Below are 17,868 nucleotides of genomic sequence, written 5' to 3'. Positions count from 1 at the left end.
CTTCTCTTTCCCTCTTTCCTTCTCTCTTTCTCTCCCAGTTCTAGAGTTTGAACTCAGGGTCTAGGTGCTGTCCCTTAGCTTTTTTTTTTTTTTTTTGCCATTTCTGGGGCTTTGACTTTGGTCCAGAACACTGTCCCTGAGCTTCTTTTTGCTCAAGGCTAGCACTCTACCACTTGAGTCACAGTGCCACTTCTGGCCTTTTGTGTTTATGTGGTACTGAGGAATTGAATCCAGGGCTTCATGCATGCAAGGCAACTAAGCCACATTCCCAGCCCCCTTAGCTCTTTCTACTTAAACCACCATCTGCACCACCCCACCATCTGCAGCTTTTTTCTAGTTAATTAGAGATAAGAGTTTCATAGTCTTTTCTGTCCAAGCTGGCTTTGAACTGTAATCCTCAGAGCTCCTACACTCTTGACAGCTAGGATTTTAGGTGTGAGCCATTGGTACCCTGCTGAAATTGCTTTACTTTCATTGGTGTTTATGCATTTGTCTTCTTAATGCCTCAGCTACTTGGGGTATTAATCTCATGTCTGGTACAGTAAAATAAAAATAGTGGAACAAAATTTTCTTCAGCAATAAAAAGGAATGACTTAACTCCTTATTCTGGTCTCAACATCTCTTTCCCTAAATTTTCTCCATTGAATTTATATTTATTGTCTACCCTCTCCCAACTAAAAAATACATTCCACAGTACAATGAGACATCCTTGTTAATTTTATCCCAGCAATTAGTGTAATGCCAAACAATAGCATATACCTCACAATGAAATACTAAATGAACAGAAGTACAAATTTCCAGAGGTCTGGAAACCTAGAACTACATATAACTTATCAGACGAATACTTCCTGCAAGAGTATGCTATAGCTTGTTTCAGCTTTGCCACCAGCCTTTTAACACCATTGGCAAGTGTTAAATTTAGGAGGTGGAACGTATTTGAAGAAACTAAGGTCACTAGAACTGTGCCCTTGAAGGATATATTAGGACCCTCTGTCCTACTTTGTAGCCCAGATGAGGTGAGCAGCTTTGCTCAGTCAGCCATGTACTTTTTTTTTTTTTTTTTGTCAGTCATGAGGCTTGAACTCGGCCTGGGCGCTGTCCCTCAGCTTTTCAGCTCAAGGTGAGCGCTCTACCACTTGAACCACAGTGCCACTTCCAGTTTTCTGGTGGTTTACTGGAGATAGGAGTCTCACGGTCTTTCCTGCCCATGCTGGCTTTGAACCAAGATCCTCAGGTCTCAGCCTTCTGAGTAGCTAGGATGACAGGCGTGAGCCACTAGCGCCCGGCTCAGCCATGTACTTTCTTCCAAGAGGTTCTGTCTAGCACATTCCCAAAATCATCAGAGCCAACTTAACCATGGACTGAAAATGAGCCGTAATAAACCTTTCCTCCTTAGAAATTGATTATTGCAGATATTTTATCACAGTGACAGAAACCTCTGTGAATTGAAAAGGTGGCAAGCAAAATCTAGATTACAAAAGGCCTTACATTCTAGTTTATTGTATGGGTTTTATAATTAGGGTGATAGAGTGTTATTACATAAAGAGTTTAAAAAAACAATCTGGGTTTTTTTTGTTGTTTACCAAGTGAAGAGGACTCAGAAGGCAGAATGTATGAGCCCAGAGGGGGGCCCTCATCAGAATGAACTTGGTAGTACCTTAATCTTGGACTTCCCAGCCTCGGCATTGTGAGATGGATATCAAGCCACTGGTTTAGAGGACTCCTGATTCAAAAATAGTTTAAACCCACATGAATCTTGTTCAACACAAACATTAAGCTGAACAAGTAGAAATCCATCAGAGAGGAATTTCTACAACCACCTATAAATTGATTTAGGCCACAGTGATAAGTGCCAATCCTTACATGAAGTCAAGTCTGAAAAGTTAGGACTACTAAAGCAGTGGCTATTAGGGGTCATAAACATATTTAGAGAATACAGTGGAATCTATAGAACCCTTTCTCAAAAACTCACACAAGGGCAGGGAATGTAGCTTAGTGGTAGAGTGCTTGCCTATCATGCATGAAGCCTTGGGTTCGATTCCTGGGTACCACATAAACAGAAAAAGCCAAAAGTGGTACTGTGACTCAAGTGGTAGAGTACTAGCCTTGAACAAAAGAAGCTTAGGGACAGTGCCCAGACCCTGAGTTCAAGCCCTGGGACTGGCAAAAAAAATCCACAAAATTGTGACTATCAAGTGTCATCTTGAACAGCTCTGAAATCTAGATATAATTGGCTTGAAACCAATGATAGTTCCTGTCATGATAGGTTCCTGTTATGAAAGTCAGATCACATATTTACTTGTTCACAAAGATATCATCTCTTTTTTTTTTTTGTCGGTCGTGGGGCCTGAACTCTGGGAGTGGATACTGTCTCCCAGCTCTTCAGCTCAAGGCTCTGCCACTTGAATCACAGCGCCAACTTCCGGCTTTTTCTGTTTATGTGGTGCTGAGGAATCGAACCCAGGGCCTCATGCATGCAAGGCAAGCACTCTACCACAGCCACTTTCCCAGCCCAGATTATATCCTCTTACACCTAGACTCAGTCTACTTCAGTCCTAACATTTGTTAGGAGTGTTTTTATGAATGAGACAAGGTTTTGAACTCAGGATCTTCATGCCTCCATTAGAAATGAAAGGTGAAAAGGAGTTATCTAGATTGTTAAGATAAAGTAGCAGGAATTAGGAAAGTCCTGTCTCGAGTAAGCTACTCAGGAAGATGTGTACTGGGGGTGTCAAGCACATTAGGATGTACTTGTAATCCAGAACCCCAGAGACCGACATGGGGAGGGGGAGGATCATGAGTTTAAGCACAACCTAGGCCATACAGCCAAACTCTAAAATATGTAACATATATAACATTACATACTGTATGATACATATGGTGATAATATATATTACTGTATAGGTATCTATCCCTTTCCTGTATACAACAAAAATACCTCAACACTTAAGGTTTTACAGGAACCCAGAATGCCTTATGTCTGTCCTGTTTACTGTGTGCCTGCCAGATGCATGAATTATCTTTTACCCCTAGAACAATTATATTTCATGCTTAATTTACAGTGGGCAAAATAGAATCCAGGAAGGAAGTTGTGGCCGGGCGCCAATGGCTCACTCCTGTAATCCTAGCTTCTCATGAAGCTGAGATAGGAAGATCACCATTGGAAGGCAGCCTGGGCAGCAAAGTGCATGAGACCCCCACAAGGGGGAAAAAAGCCAAAAGTGGAGTTGTGGTTCAAGTGGTGGCGTGCTAACCTGGCGCACACATACAAGTTCAGAGATACTGCTCAGGCTCTGAATTCAAACCCCGGGACCGTCCCACCCCCCCAACCCCCCTCCAAATGTTTACTGTCAGTCATCTAGTCAGTCCTAAAACCAGGTTCAGAACTTTGACTTGTTACCTTTACAGCATGACTGCCCATGTTTGAAGTGAAAGACGCAAACAAGAGGGAGGGAGGGGGTAAATCTAAGGGGTTTTCATCAAATACGACTTCACTCTATGCATGCACCCCCTTCGCGACCAGAACGTCCTCGACCTTCCCCAGAACCAACCCCAGCTCTCCTAAATCCTTACAGTTCCAAGTGCTGGTGTGTTCCCGACTGCCAATGAGCCGGGCCCCACCAATGACTCCCTGCTTTGGTTTACCTTGTAAACTAGCTCGCAAAGGCCGGGCGCCACTGGAGGCTGACACGTGTCCGTGAGTCCCTTCTAGTCCCCCTGCGGGGACAGACGCCGTCCAGGCAGCCCTCCACCCGGGACTACAGGTTCCATTCTCGCCTCGAGACCGGAAGATTGTGAGTTCCGACGCTACCCCGGGGGTGTAGAAGCTCCGGACTCCACCACGTTGCTCAGCAACCACCAGCTTCCTCCTCCGCTAGGCCAACTAGAGAATCCGCTTCCGGGCCAGAGGTCGTCCCCGCCCCGCCCCTCGTCTCCTCCAAGATGGCGAGCAGCGGCAGCAGTGGGGGGGCATCGGTGCCGGCCTTGTGGAGTGAGGTGAACCGTTATGGCCAGAACGGCGACTTCACGCGCGCTCTCAAGACCGTCAACAAGAGTGAGTGTCGGGGGGGCGGGGGCGCCGAGGAGGGTCTGGGCGGCGGGAGAATGTCGCTGGTTTCCGGCGCGCGGGACCCCCTCCGAGCCGCTGCGCCGAGCGGGAGATCCGGGCGTCGTCCCGGCCGCGGCCCGTGGCCCGTGGCGGGGAGGGAGCGAGGCGCGGCCGCTTGGCGGGGCCCCCCGGGTTCCAGGTGGCCGAGAGCCACGTGGACTTCCCGCTTTCCTGGCCGCGGGACGCGCCGGACAACTTTAAAGAGACCGAAGAACCCGCACTCTTGCCAGCTGTTTTCCCCACTTGATTTCTTCCTCGCTGCCTTGTTTTAGAAAGGCCAATACGACACCAGATCGCCTCTTCCTCAGCCCCCTGAGCGAGGCGATCGATCAGTATCGTGGACAGAACTTGTTCTCTGGGGCTGGGCCTGGGCCACGTAATTGACAAGCTGGTGCTGACCTGGTTCTAAGTTACACAGAACGGATCCGGGCAGAGGGCTGGGCCCATCCATAGGTCAGACCTGCTAGAGCCAGTTGCAGAATCACCGCGATGTCATTTCACTGGAGAACGTACAGGGGAGCGCACGTACATTTGAATAACGTCGGAAAAGTTTGGCCTGCTCTTTTGCTGATTTAGTGATCATTTCAGCGTTTTAGTGCCTTCAACGTAAGGTTCACGGCGTTTGTCTTGTATCCTTTAACCACGAATGCTAATACGGCCGTGTGCTTTAAATGCTCAGTTGTTCTGTGAGTTCTCTGCTAAAGTCGCAACCTGTATATGTGTTAGGTTTGGCGATGTAATTAAGCATTTCAACTGTGCAAAGCGGGAGAAACATAAAAAGCATGGCAGTGACACACGGGCTATACAGATACTTTTCAGCCACCCGTTGCCGAGTTAATGTGCAAGTGGTGGCTTTGGCTGGCACATATGCACCTTTTTTTTTCATCTCAAGGAGCTTCATATTAAAAAATTAAGTAGTTATACAAAGAACTGTAGTTATACAGTTCCATAACTATGATCTTGGCCATTTTGACACTGAATATCTGTTAGCGTTGAAACCTCGCTACCTGGGTCCTTAACTTGTACTTCTGAGTCAGGGTGAAAAGGAAAAGTTTGAGTGGCTGGGTGTTTTGTTTTGTTTTGTTTGGGAATATTGCTGGCAAGATGATGTTTGCATTGTCCTTTTTTGGGGGGAGGGGGGTCCCGTCGTGGTGCCTGAACTCTGGGCCTGGGCGCGCTGTCCCTCAGCTCTTCAGCTCAAGGCTAGCACTCTACCACTTGAGCCACAGCACCACTTCCGGCTTTTTCTGTTTATGAAGTGCTAAGGAACTGAACCCAGGCCCTCATGCATGTGAGTCAAGCACTCTACAACTAAGCCACCTTCCCAGCCCCTGCATTGTACTTTATAGTTTCTAAGATTTTCCAAGAACATTGTCAATTCATCTTCTTGATAACCTCGTGAAAAAGTTATGCTTTTATGCTCATTTTGTACATCAGAACACTGAGATTTTGCTATTAAGTTATTTTCCTGAAAACTCCCAAGGAGTTAGTGGCAATCTTGCACTACACCTAAAGTATCTTATAATCTTACCATTTAGAGGATAAAGAGGATTGAGGATTTGAAACCAGCTTTGGTTAGGTTGCATAGAAAGACCCTGTCTTTAAAAAAAAGTCAAAAGTTATTTGCTTCCAACTTTCACATGAACTTTTCTTTCTCTGTGAAGTAATAAAATTTATATTTGCATCATAAGATTATGAACCCAAGGCCTTGAATTATAGCAAGCCCTCTACCAGTAAGCTTTATCCTCAGCCATCTTGAAAATCTATATGTGCGCATGCCAAAACTCAGGGCCTAGGCACTATCCTTTAATTTTTTCACTCTAGGCTAGCACTCTACCACTTGTGCTGTAGCTCTACTTAAAACTGTTGTTGGTTTTTATTGTTGTTTTTTGTTTTTTTGTCAGTCGTGGGGCCTGAACTCTGGGCCTAGGCTCTTCAGTTCAAGGCTAGCTCTCTACCACTTGAGCCACAGCGCCACTTCTGGCCTTTTCTGCTTATGTGGTGCTGAGGAACCCAGGGCCTCATGCATGCAGGGCAAGCGCTCTACCACTGAGCCACGCTCCCAGCCCGTACTTACAACTTTTTGTGTTTAAGTAAAAAGAAAGTTTCATAGAGTTAGCCTGCCCTAGCTCACTTTGAACCATAAGCCTTGGATCTCAGCCTCGTGGGTAGCTGGGATTACAAGCATTAAAGCATCAACTTCCAGCTTTCTTTTGGAAATCTTTATCTTACTGAAAATCAGATCTGTAATTCCTGTTGCCCCTGAAAAACAAAGATTAGTTGTTATTGTTTTACTACTTACCTTATCTACTGTAGTGAAAATGGAAATGTGGCTTCTTAATGCAATAGAAAAACGTGAAAAAAGAATGGATTTTAAAATAACTATATTAAAATTCTTCTCCAGTACTGCAGATCAATAAGGATGATATAACTGCCCTGCACTGTAAGGTAATATGTCTTATTCAGAATGGAAGTTTCAAGGAAGCCTTGAATGTCATCAATACTCACACCAAAGTATTAACAAAGTAAGTGATTATCTCAATGTATAGAAACACTTTTGTTAAGAGTTATAACCTCTTCCATGGTTTCTCCTCCACTGGTCATTTTTTTAACCTACTTTTCCCTCCATTTTCCTTTTACTTGCTAGTGTTTCTGAAACTGGAAGAAGCACTAGCATCTATGCCTAGAGAGCTGTTTATTTGTTTATTTTGACCACTAAGAATGATGTATACTCTAGAAGATAGGGAACATTAAACAGAGTTCATGTGGGTTAGAGAGGCAAGGACCCAGCAAAAGTTTGAGCATATAAGCATACAAGTTGATTGAGGTCTTCAGGATGATGTGGCAGTGTTAGTCTGACTGATTCTCCATTGAGAATTATTTAAATGAATATACTTAATTTGACTTTTCTTTAGTTATACTTGGCCCCAAAGAAATACATATCAAGACTAAATTTATAAGATATTTATTCTTTAATGGAATGTTTATAAGAAAATATATTTTTTGTAAGAAGGTACAGGAATTTATACATAAATATGTTTTATATTATAAGTATATATGACATTTATATATTTGATGAAAAACTACAAGGGAATCAATAAATAAAAATAGTCATTTGTAGGGAATGAGGAGGAACAGAGTAGATCTCAGTAACAAAAGAGGTAAATCTTGGTATTTATCTTTTTGTTTTTATACTTGTACCATGTAAAATGTAGATTGAAAACTGATTTTTTAAAACTTATAAGAACTAAAAAGAGAAGCCAGGCACCGGTGGCTCATGCCCGTAATCCTAGCTACTCAGGAGGCTGAGATCTGAGTATCATGGTTCAAAGCCAGCCAGGGCAGGAAAGTCCATGTAAACCACTCAGAAAACCGGAAGTGGCTCTGTGGTTCAGGTGGTAGAGTACTAGCCTTGAGTTGAAGAGCTGAGGGACAGTGCCTAGGCCAAGAGTTCAAGCCCCATGACCAACAAAAAAAAAAGGAAAGATAAAAAGACAAGAAAAGGAATGATGCTCTTAAGGATTATAGGTATGAGCCACCAGCACCTAGCTCATCCAGTATGATTTTTAAACATGTTATTAATTTTTGTCCTGGGAATTAATGTATATCATATGCTTAAGGCAATTTCTGGCATATAGTGAGCACTGTGCACTGTTAAATAATAATCATACGTTGGTATGCTTTTTCTTCAGTAACTCACTGTCCTTTGAGAAGGCATATTGCGAGTACAGGCTAAACAGAATTGAGAATGCTTTGAAGACGATCGAAAATGCCAACCAGCAGTCAGACAAACTAAAGGAGCTTTATGGACAAGTGGTAATTACTGCTTTAAAATACCTGTTGACAATCATCCTGAGTGAGCATGACTCTGCCTTTAACGTGGAGCAGGGATGAGGAATTCCAGCCCATCCTGGTGCTCCACAAAACTGGTCATCAAGCTAATTCTCGAGGTTTGAACGTATTCTCTCTTCTTGCTCTTCATTTAAACAGTTGCATATATAATGTTCTTTGAACAAGGGACTTCCTCAGGGGTAACTAGAAAATTAACAGAACTATTCCATGAAATTTAGACTTAGTTGAAAAGATGAAAGCAAGTGAGCTTCTGTACTTATACAGATTTGAAACAACTTTTCTAATATTTAACCGGTATTTTAAGATTAAAATAAAAGCATGATGTATGAGAATTTGATCTGCCCTATAAGAGTATATTACTCAAAGAAGGGGCTGGGAAGGTGGCTCAGTGGTAGAGCGCTTCCCTTGCATGCCTGAGGCCCTGGGTTCGATTCCTCAGCACCACATAAGCAAAAAGAAAAAAGCCGGAAGTGGTGCTGTGGCTCAAGTGGTAGAGCGCTAGCCTTGAGCTGAAGAGCTGAGGGACAGCGCCCAGGCCCAGAGTTCAGGCCCCACGTCCGGACCCACCCCCCCCCAAAAAAAAAAAAAAAAGAATATTACTCATGGAAATATATCTTGTCAAAGTACTTCATTCTAAATGACATGAGACATAAAATTAAGCATGATATAAAGTAGTCCTATTAATGAAAAGAATAGGAATCTGTAGACTAGATAAATAGAAGGTAAATCAAGGGTTGATGAAGATCACCAGTCTTGGTCATGGGTGGACTGATTGACCCAGAGAAGTGGTTGTTACTCTCCTTTAAGAATGTGAATAATAATGTGGAAATGTAACTGTGAATGGAAAAAGAACATGAATGAAATAAGCAGTAATTATATTGTACTATGTACAATGGCTAATTTCTGAGATACAAAAATTGAAAGATTTATATGGTTAACTCCTAGGAAGCATTATCTTTTTTTGTTAATATTTTATTCTTTTTTGCTAGGACTTAAGTTATTTTGAGTGGGAAAAAGTTTTCATTGTAATTCAGATTCAATTAACATACAAACTTCTGTAGAAAGATTTCCTCATAATCCCTTTAACTTCAAGAAAGAATGTAAAGAAAAAAAAATTGTGTTGGTACCAAAGCTAGGAGTTGAGCCTTACATATTTTTCTAAATTGAATTATATCTGTAATATAGTAAGAGTCATTGTTAGGAGAATTTTTGAAGGCATTAGAGTACACAGAAGTAATTGAAATAAAATTTTTTTTAAATAGTTGATTGCTTGTATTTTGCTGAGGAAGATTTCCTACTTAGTGGTTTCAAATGGGATTTGTAGGGTGTTAGACACTATGTTCATGTTCTTTGATATTTTTTATTGCCTTTTTGTTCTCTAGCTATACCGCTTAGAACGCTATGATGAATGCCTAGCTGTGTATAGAGATCTAGTCCGAAATTCCCAAGATGATTATGATGAAGAAAGGAAAACAAACCTTTCTGCAGTTGTTGCAGCTCAAAGCAATTGGGAAAAAGTGGTTCCAGTAAGTATCCTTGTGTGCCTATACTGCCAGGAAGTAATGTTCTTTTTGAGTGTTTGACTGGTATTTTGATCCATGACAGGAGAACTTGGGCCTTCAAGAAGGCACACATGAACTGTGCTACAATGCTGCTTGTGCACTGATTGGACAAGGCCAGTTGAACCAGGCAATGAAAATCCTACAAAAAGCTGAAGGTTGGCAGTTTTAAAGTTTTCTGTAACTATAATCTGGATAAGACCTTTGTAGAGCATCTTCAAAACTTGGAGTTGATGTTTATGAAATTATTAAATAGAAGTTTCTAAAGCAGTAGTTTTTCAAAGTTCATCTATTCTCTCTTTTGGACAGTATCTCTATTTCTGTTGAAACACCAAGTTATTTTACCTGTCCATTTTTAGTCTATTAGACTTCAGAGTTTGAATTTTGAGTACTTCCTTTCGGAGCAAGTTTTTTTGAATGTTAAATGTAAATGAAGTGACATGTAACACCACTCAAGCACATTTTAATTAAGAAAAAAGGAGGCTGTGGCTGGGTGCTGGTGGCTCATGCAAGTAATCTTAGCTATTCAAAAGGCTGAGATCTGAGAACCATAGTTTAAAGCCTACCTCAGCAGAACAATCTATGAGAAGGATAGTGATAGACAACAGGTCTGACTCAATTGGTAAGAATGCCAGTTGTGAGTGAAATAGCTGAGCAAAAGTGCAAGACCCTGGGGTAAAGTTACAGTACCAGCATACATATAAAAGAAAAAAGGAAGCTGGAATGTAGTTCTGTAGTAGAGTACAATCACAAGGCCTTGGATTCAATCCTCAGTACCCCCCAAAAAAGAAAATTTATTTGAGAACTTATTTCAGGACTCAACTCTTTCTAGAAGCTATAAAAGTGATGTTACAGAGATTTTAGAGGATAGTGATGAGGATAAAAAGTGAAACAGTAACTGAACAGCTAAACTGAAATCAAGGTTAGAATATCATGAAAAATCTGTGTAAGAATTAAAATCTCAGGGTTGGAGTTGAATACTTGCCTGCTATGCATATGCCCTGAGTTCAGTCCCTAGCACCACAAAAATGCATAATAAATAAATATATAGGCAGATGAATAGAATTAAAATTTTGCCAGAGACAGTAGTACACACCTACAGTCAGAAAACTGAGGCAGAAGAATTGAAAGTTCAAGGCCAGCCTGCACAGTGGAGTCAGGCCCTCATTTAAGAAAATGATTGCAGGGAGAGAGAGGGGGATGGGCAGAGGTGAGCGGGAGGGGGGGACAACGGGCGACTTAAGGCCTTGTGATCCTTCTTGGCATTTTTATTCAAAGCTGGCACTCTGCCACTTGAGCCACACCTCCACTCCCAACTTTTTGTTGATTAATTGGAGCCTGGCAATTAAAATTTCTTAAGCTGGGTTCAGTGGCTCACACCTTTAGTTATACTATTTGGGAGCTGAAGCAGATCAGTTGAGTTCTGGTGTTCAAGAATAGTTTCGGAAAAATAACATAACACTGTCTCACTTTTTAAAAAAGATAAAAGATGCATTACAGAGGTTTTTTTTTCTAAACAGTACTGTAGTTTGAGCTACTATCTGACTGTAGGCAGGTGCTCCCGCCCAACATTGAAGATTTTAGTGTAGAAGTATTATAGACTTACATGAGCAGTTTGCTCGTGTGTAGCAGATTTTGAAATGTATGTATTCTTTACTCAATTCCATTTTTTTTAAAGGAATAATGACACCAGTTTCACATTTGTCTTTATGTTAATCATAATGGTTAAGAGAACAAAAATTAGTAAGTACATTACTTTCTGGATTGGTTATTTTACTTTAATGATGAAACATATTTGTCATAGTCATTAAAATGAAACAAAACATAATAACATAGATGCATGTTTATTAAACACAAAGATGAACACAGAGTGGTGAAATAGCCCAAGTAGTGGCACTTGGCTAGTAAGTAGCAGACCCTGAATTAAAACTCCATTACCAACAAAACAAAACTAGAAGCTGGACACATGGCTTATGCCTATACTTGGAGGAGGTGCACATTAGGATCAGAACTGGACTAGCCCAGACAAAAGTTTTAGATACCCTCCTCATCCACCAAATTCAACAAATGAGTCAGAAAGGTATGGTGGTGCTTGCCTGTGTGATCCCAGCTACTCTGGGGTCTATTTGTAGGAGGATATTTGGTTGAGGATAACCTTGAGCAGAAAAGACTGTCTGAGAAATCTCAGAAATTTAGTTCTTGCTTTTTGGAACAGTAAAAGGAATGGAAATTACCCAGCAATACTAACTTTTAGATAATTTTTCTCTTGTAGATCTTTGCCGCCGTTCATTTTCAGAAGACTCTGTAAGTATTATACAGTTATTAAGTCCAGATTTTATAGTTTTTTGTTTTGTTTTGTTTTTGTGGGGTTTTTTTGTTGTTGTTGTTTGTGAGGCCTGAACTCTGGGCCTGGGTGCTGTCCGTCAGCTCTTCAGCTCAAGGCTAGCACTCTACCATTTGAGCCATAGCACCACTTCAGGCTTTTACTGCTTATGTGGTGCTGAGGAATCCAACCCAGGGCCTCATGCACAACAGAGGCAAGTGCTTTACCACTGAGCCACCTTTCCAGCCCCTAGATTTTATAGTTTTGACTAATAATGGACAGCTTCATTGTAGAATTCACTTTTTGTTATAGATAGTACAGTTCTTTTGGTTTATACCAACTTAGAAAATAATTTTCTTTAGGAACTTTAATGGATCTGAGAATTTTATATGGTTTATATGAAAATAAAGCTACTTTTCACATAAATAGTTCTCTCAGAGTAGTATTGTTGCCTTGTCAAGCATAAGTGACATAACATGTTTGGGAACGACTCTTGGTTGGCAAACATTAAATTAGAGATGGAGTACTGAGTTGATAAAAGAGAATAGCCTCGTAGTTTTAAATATTCATTAGGCAACTTTTCTGAAAAAAATTGGAGAACGTGGATGTATCCAAAGCATCAGTTGATGGTACTACATATTTTAAGCCAGTACTCATACCTATATTACTAGCTTCTCAGAAGGCTGACATCTGAAAGATCCTGCTTTGAGGCCAGCCCATGTTCACTACACTTAATTTCTTTTTTTTTTAATTTTTATTTATTTTTTATTGTGAAAATACTGTACAGAGGGGTTACAATTAGATGGGCAAGATAATGAGTACATTTCTTATCAAGCATTGTAGCCTCCTCCTTTGTTTCCTCTTCCCATCTCTTCCCAGCCTCCCCCCATAGTACTTAACTGTATTTTTTTTTTGTCTTTTCTTTTTTGGTACTGGGGATCGAACCCAGGACATTGCACTTGTTAGGCAAGCACTTTGCCACTGAGCTACATCCCAGCCCCACTACACTTAATTTCTAAAGCAACTAACATAAAGCAGGACTGGTCAAGCACCTGTAATTCTAACTACTCTGGCTGAGATCTAGGGATTACTGTTCAAAGCCTGCTTGGGCAGAAAAGTCCATGAGATTTATCTCCAATAAAGCCAGAAGTGGCACTGTAGTTCAAGTGGTAGAGCATTGTCCTTGAGCAAAAGAAGTTCAGGAACAGCACCTAGCCCAGAGTTCAAGCCCCAGGACTGATGGAACAAAAACCAAAACAAATAGGCCTAGAGATGTAGATCAAGTGGTAGATTACAGCTCAGTAAGCTTAAGGGTTTATAGTTCAAACTCTAGTATTACTACTTTATAGGAATTCTTTTTTTTTTTTTTTTTTTGGTTGGTTGTGGGGTCTGAACTTTAGGCTTGGGCGCTGTCCCTCAGCTCTTCAGCTCTTCTGGCTTCTTGTGCTTATGTGGTGCTGAGGAATCAAACCCAGGGCCTCATGCATGTGAGGCAAGTACTCTGCCACTGAGCCACATTCCCAACCCCTATAAGAAAACATTTTTAAAGTAAAAGATAAAAAGAGTTATTTAGTTAATTTTATCTTTTGTTTGTTTTTGTTTGTTTTGTCTGTGTGGGATTGAACTCACAGCCTGGGCACTGTCTTTGAGCTCTTTTTGCTCAAGGCCAGTGCTCACCACTTTGAGTCACAGCTCCACTTGGGGATTTCTAATGATTATTTGGAGATAAGAATCCCACAGACTCCTTCTTGGGCTGGCTTTGAACCAGTTTTCAGATCTCAGCCTCCTGAGTTGCTACTATTACAGGTGTGAGCCACCAGCTAATTCCATGGTTTTTTTAAGTTATTAGTAGAATATTATTTGCCTTAGAGATACGGTAGAATTGACCGAAGCATTTTTTTCTTTTCTTAGTGGGATGGCACTAGTGTTTGAACGCAGGACCTTGGCACTTGCTAGGCACTTGGCACACTCACCCTTTATATTTTAGTTATTAGATAAAATCTTGCACTTTGTCTCCAGACTTGCCTCAAACTGAGATCCTTCTATGTACACCTTCTGAGTAGCTGAGATTACAAGTTTGAGCTTCTACAGTTGGCTAGAGAATCCTCTTAAAAATACATTCTTACAAGAAAGTTGTTGGCAGAATTTAGGAATTTTGTCAAAAGTTAAATCTGCATGTCAATTGTTTTTTGTTTTTTGGGTTTTTTGGTTTTTTTTTTTTTTGGTCGTTCATAGGGCTTGAACTCTGGGCCTGGGCGCTATCCTTCAGCTCTTCAGCTCAAGGTTAGTGCTCTACCACTTGAGCCACAGCGCCACTTCAGTTTTCTGGTGGTTTATTGGAGATAAGTGTCTCAGGGACTTTCCTGGCCAGGCTGGCTTTGAACCGAGATCCTCAGATCTCAGCCTCCTGAGTAGCTAGGATTATAGGCGTGAGCCCCGGCGCCCAGCTGGATGCCAGTTTTTTTTTATTATGATTTTCATTCCTGGGCTTTAGAGGATAATGACCATTAATACATTGTATTTATTAATTTGTTGCCCTGTTCTGCCAACTTCTTTTTGCCATTTTCTCAACAACTCTCTTTAGTGACAATTCTAAATTTAAAAGAACTGATGTCATGGAACATTCTTGAAATTACATGTCTTCTTATGGGTTGTATCTCTTTCAAACATTTGGATCACTTAATAAAATTATTTCAAATTTTCAGTTTGGAAATTTTTACAGAAAAAAAAAAATCTTTCTTCTTCTGCTTAGGATGGGACTGAGGAAGACCCACAGGCAGAACTGGCCATCATTCATGGTCAGATGGCCTATATTCTGCAGCTTCAGGGTCGTACAGAGGAGGCTCTGCAACTTTACAATCAGATAATAAAACTAAAGTGAGTTGTTAAAATGAAGTATCTTTTATAGGGGATGAGGCTTCTTTTTTAAAGTGTGTTCTATCTTAACTGTTGCTTCTTGTTCACAGGCCCACTGATGTGGGACTGCTAGCTGTAATTGCAAATAACATCATTACCATTAATAAGGTAAGGGATACCCAGGGCTTTCCTGTGTGTGTATTTTGTGCTGAGAACTCATTACCCCAGCTTTATTTCTAGGGTAAGCATTATTTTTTTCATATTAGAAAAAAATCCTCGAGTAGCAGAATTACGATGGAGTATTGGTTAACTCTCATAAGATTGATGATTCTGTAATGCATATTCAAGTAATAAAGCATTCTTGTAAGCCAGTATATTAGCACACATCTGTAATCCCAGTGTGTTGAAAGTGCAAGACCAACCTGAAATACCCAGCCTCAAAAACCTAATCCATTCTGATACTGAAAAGAAGTATACTTGTTTAAATTCCTTGTCTTTTTAACTGCTGTATTTGATAAAAAAAGAAAGATCTCTGGGTTAGCAGATTTGAGTTGACCTGTGAAGGTTTGATTGGTTTAAGATTTTATCAGTAGTATATATTAGTTGTACAAGGGCTGCATAATTGTGATACATGCATACAATATACTGTATCAACCTTATTCTCTCTTATCACTCTCCTTTAACCTATCCCCTTCCCAACAATTTCAACTGTTTTCATTGTTCTGTTTTCACACATGTACCAAAAATACTGATACTTGTTGAAGGTTTAAAGATTAACCAACAGGATAAGCATGCATAAATATGAAGAAGCATTTCTAGTTCACTGGAGAAAAATGAGAAAACACAGAAAGATACATAGGTATAAGGGACTAAAAGAAAAAAATAAAAAGTTAAATATCATCAAGGTATTTTTTCTAAAATGGCTTCAGAAATTTGTACAATGATTTACTTACATACTGGTCATTTCAAACTTTTTATATTTTACTTTATTATACAAATTTAAACAGCATGATTTGTAGAAATTGCAAAGTAAATATCTTTGTAGTCAGTCTCAAAACAAGTAGTTAATAATAGAAAGATAATCAGGAGTTTGGATCCCTTTTTCCTTAAGACAGCTCATTTCAGCCTTCTCACCCCTGTTAAGTAGATTGTGAAATAGATAGATACACCAGTAGGTTTGAATTGTAAAGATTTCATTTACATCTGTGAACCCAGAGCAAATTTCTATATATTTTACTAGCTGAGGTTCTAACCAGGTTGTGTTTATATAAAATAGCTAAATGAAAGAGTAAGACCTTGGCATTTTAAGGGGGCTGAAGTTGGAGATCCTGTTAATAATGGTGAATGAACTTTCCCTTTATCAGGACCAAAATGTCTTTGACTCCAAGAAGAAAGTGAAATTAACCAATGCAGAAGGAGTAGAATTTAAGCTTTCCAAGAAACAACTACAAGCTATAGAATTTAACAAAGCTTTACTTGCTATGTACACAAACCAGGTAGGTAATAATAGATCTCTAGTTTCCTGGCTAACTCTTAACTCTTTTATAAATAGCAAATAATATTTAATGCATGTATTGGTCTCATTAATTTGTGTGTGTGTGTGTGTGTGTGTGTGTGTGTGTGTGTGTGTGTGTGTGTGTGTGTGTGTGTGTGTGTGTGTGTGTGTGTGTGTGTGTGTGTGTGTGTGTACACTCAGGACTTCATTCTCTTGGCTTGGCTTTTTTCACAAAAGGCTAGTGCTCTACCACTTGAGCCACACCTCTGTCTCTGGCTTTTTGTCAGTTAATTGAAAATAATAAGAGTTTCATAAACTTTATTTCTAATATCAATTGAAATAGACTCAGCAAAGATACCAGTCATGATTATAAACACTCCCTTTCAGACTGGGAAGGTGGCTCAGTGGTAGAGAGCTTGCCATGCATGCCTGAGGCCCTGGGTTCGATTCCTCAGCACCACATAAGCAAAAAGAAAAAAGCCAGAAGTGGCGCTGTGGCTCAAGTGGTAGAGTGCTAGCCTTGAGGTGAAGAGCTGAAGGACAGCGTTCAGGCCCCATGACCGTACCCAAAAAGAAACAAAAAAACACTCCCTTTCATTTTGGTTCTGCTGTAAACAAAAGTTACAGATGTTGAAGAGATTTTATATGTATATATATATATAGAGAGAGAGAGAGACAGACAGACAGACAGACATATGTACATGTATGTACATATGTATGTGCATAAGTATACATGTGTATATATAAATTATATAATATATAAAATTATATATAATTACATATGTATAAAATTATACATACCTATATACATATATATGAGCTTGATAACATGAATTTTGAGTTAATACTCATGTAAAAAAAGTTTTTAGTAGGAGAGTGAGAGGTAGAATGTTTTTTATTATTTACAACTGAGTCAAGTTATTAACACTTGGGTAAGAAATAAGTTTTGTGGTTTTTATACTTGATGTATTACATTTTTAAACCTAATTTGAACATTCAAACAAACATTTAGAACTTTCCTTTTACCTAATGAGTTTTATAATTCATAGGTTAAATTCAGCAAATGGAAATCTTTTCTTGAAAGTAAAATTGAAAACAGATGTTATAAACTGTTTTCCTAACCTTTTGACATTTTTCATTTGAAAAAAAAAACTAATGCCCCCATCTCCCTTTGGGGTTATTTAGTATTTAAATTCATTAACCAGGTTTTTGTTATGTTGGAATCATTTTATAGGCAGAACAATGCCGAAAAATATCTACCAGTTTACAGTCTCAAAGTCCAGCACATCTTCTTCCTGTGTTAATCCAAGCAGCCCAACTCTGTCGTGAAAAGCAGCACACAAAAGCAATAGAGCTGCTTCAGGTAAAGACGTTATACTTGAATTTTTAATTAGGTATCAGGCAGTTACCACCTGTTTTACTTCTTTATAATAAGCTATAAGCTTGTCATTCCAGTATAGTAAGCCATAAGTCCACTAGATAAATTCCAGAGTCACTTTAGTTAATTCTTAGGTTATAGCTTCGTTTTGTGTAAATTTATATCGTATAAATAATGAGCCCCTAAAAACACTTGTTTCTTTTGAAGATCCACTAAACATGGAGGTTTGTTGTAGTCTTAAAATACCAAAACATATGAAACCCATGTTCCATTAATGTGTTCTCCTGTGAATCTTAC

At 39.8% G+C, this 17,868-nt stretch overlaps 2 protein-coding genes across 2 annotated transcripts in view; one reads left to right on the top strand and one right to left on the bottom strand.

Annotated features, from left to right (window-relative positions):
• Ppat (phosphoribosyl pyrophosphate amidotransferase) overlaps positions 1-4,002 on the bottom strand; it is a 61,185-nt gene extending 57,183 nt beyond the window's left edge. Inside the window, exon 1 of the mRNA XM_070013113.1 lies at positions 3,646-4,002. The gene's annotated coding sequence lies outside the window, so the exon portion shown is untranslated. The remainder of the gene's footprint in view (positions 1-3,645) is intronic.
• The window catches only part of Srp72 (signal recognition particle 72), a 29,097-nt gene continuing 15,154 nt past the window's right edge, over positions 3,926-17,868 (top strand). The window contains exons 1-10 of the mRNA XM_070013111.1: positions 3,926-4,054; positions 6,513-6,633; positions 7,801-7,924; positions 9,343-9,486; positions 9,566-9,677; positions 11,792-11,823; positions 14,595-14,719; positions 14,809-14,866; positions 16,063-16,194; positions 17,428-17,556. Of these exons, the coding sequence (XP_069869212.1) occupies positions 3,943-4,054; positions 6,513-6,633; positions 7,801-7,924; positions 9,343-9,486; positions 9,566-9,677; positions 11,792-11,823; positions 14,595-14,719; positions 14,809-14,866; positions 16,063-16,194; positions 17,428-17,556 (1,089 nt within the window). The 5' untranslated portion in view covers positions 3,926-3,942. The remainder of the gene's footprint in view (positions 4,055-6,512; positions 6,634-7,800; positions 7,925-9,342; positions 9,487-9,565; positions 9,678-11,791; positions 11,824-14,594; positions 14,720-14,808; positions 14,867-16,062; positions 16,195-17,427; positions 17,557-17,868) is intronic.

This window comes from Dipodomys merriami, unplaced genomic scaffold (genome assembly GCF_024711535.1).
Source record: "Dipodomys merriami isolate MVZ:Mamm:240054 unplaced genomic scaffold, mDipMer1.0.p SCAF_9, whole genome shotgun sequence".
Lineage (NCBI taxonomy): Eukaryota > Metazoa > Chordata > Mammalia > Rodentia > Heteromyidae > Dipodomys > Dipodomys merriami.
This window is presented reverse-complemented; position numbering and strand designations above follow the sequence as displayed.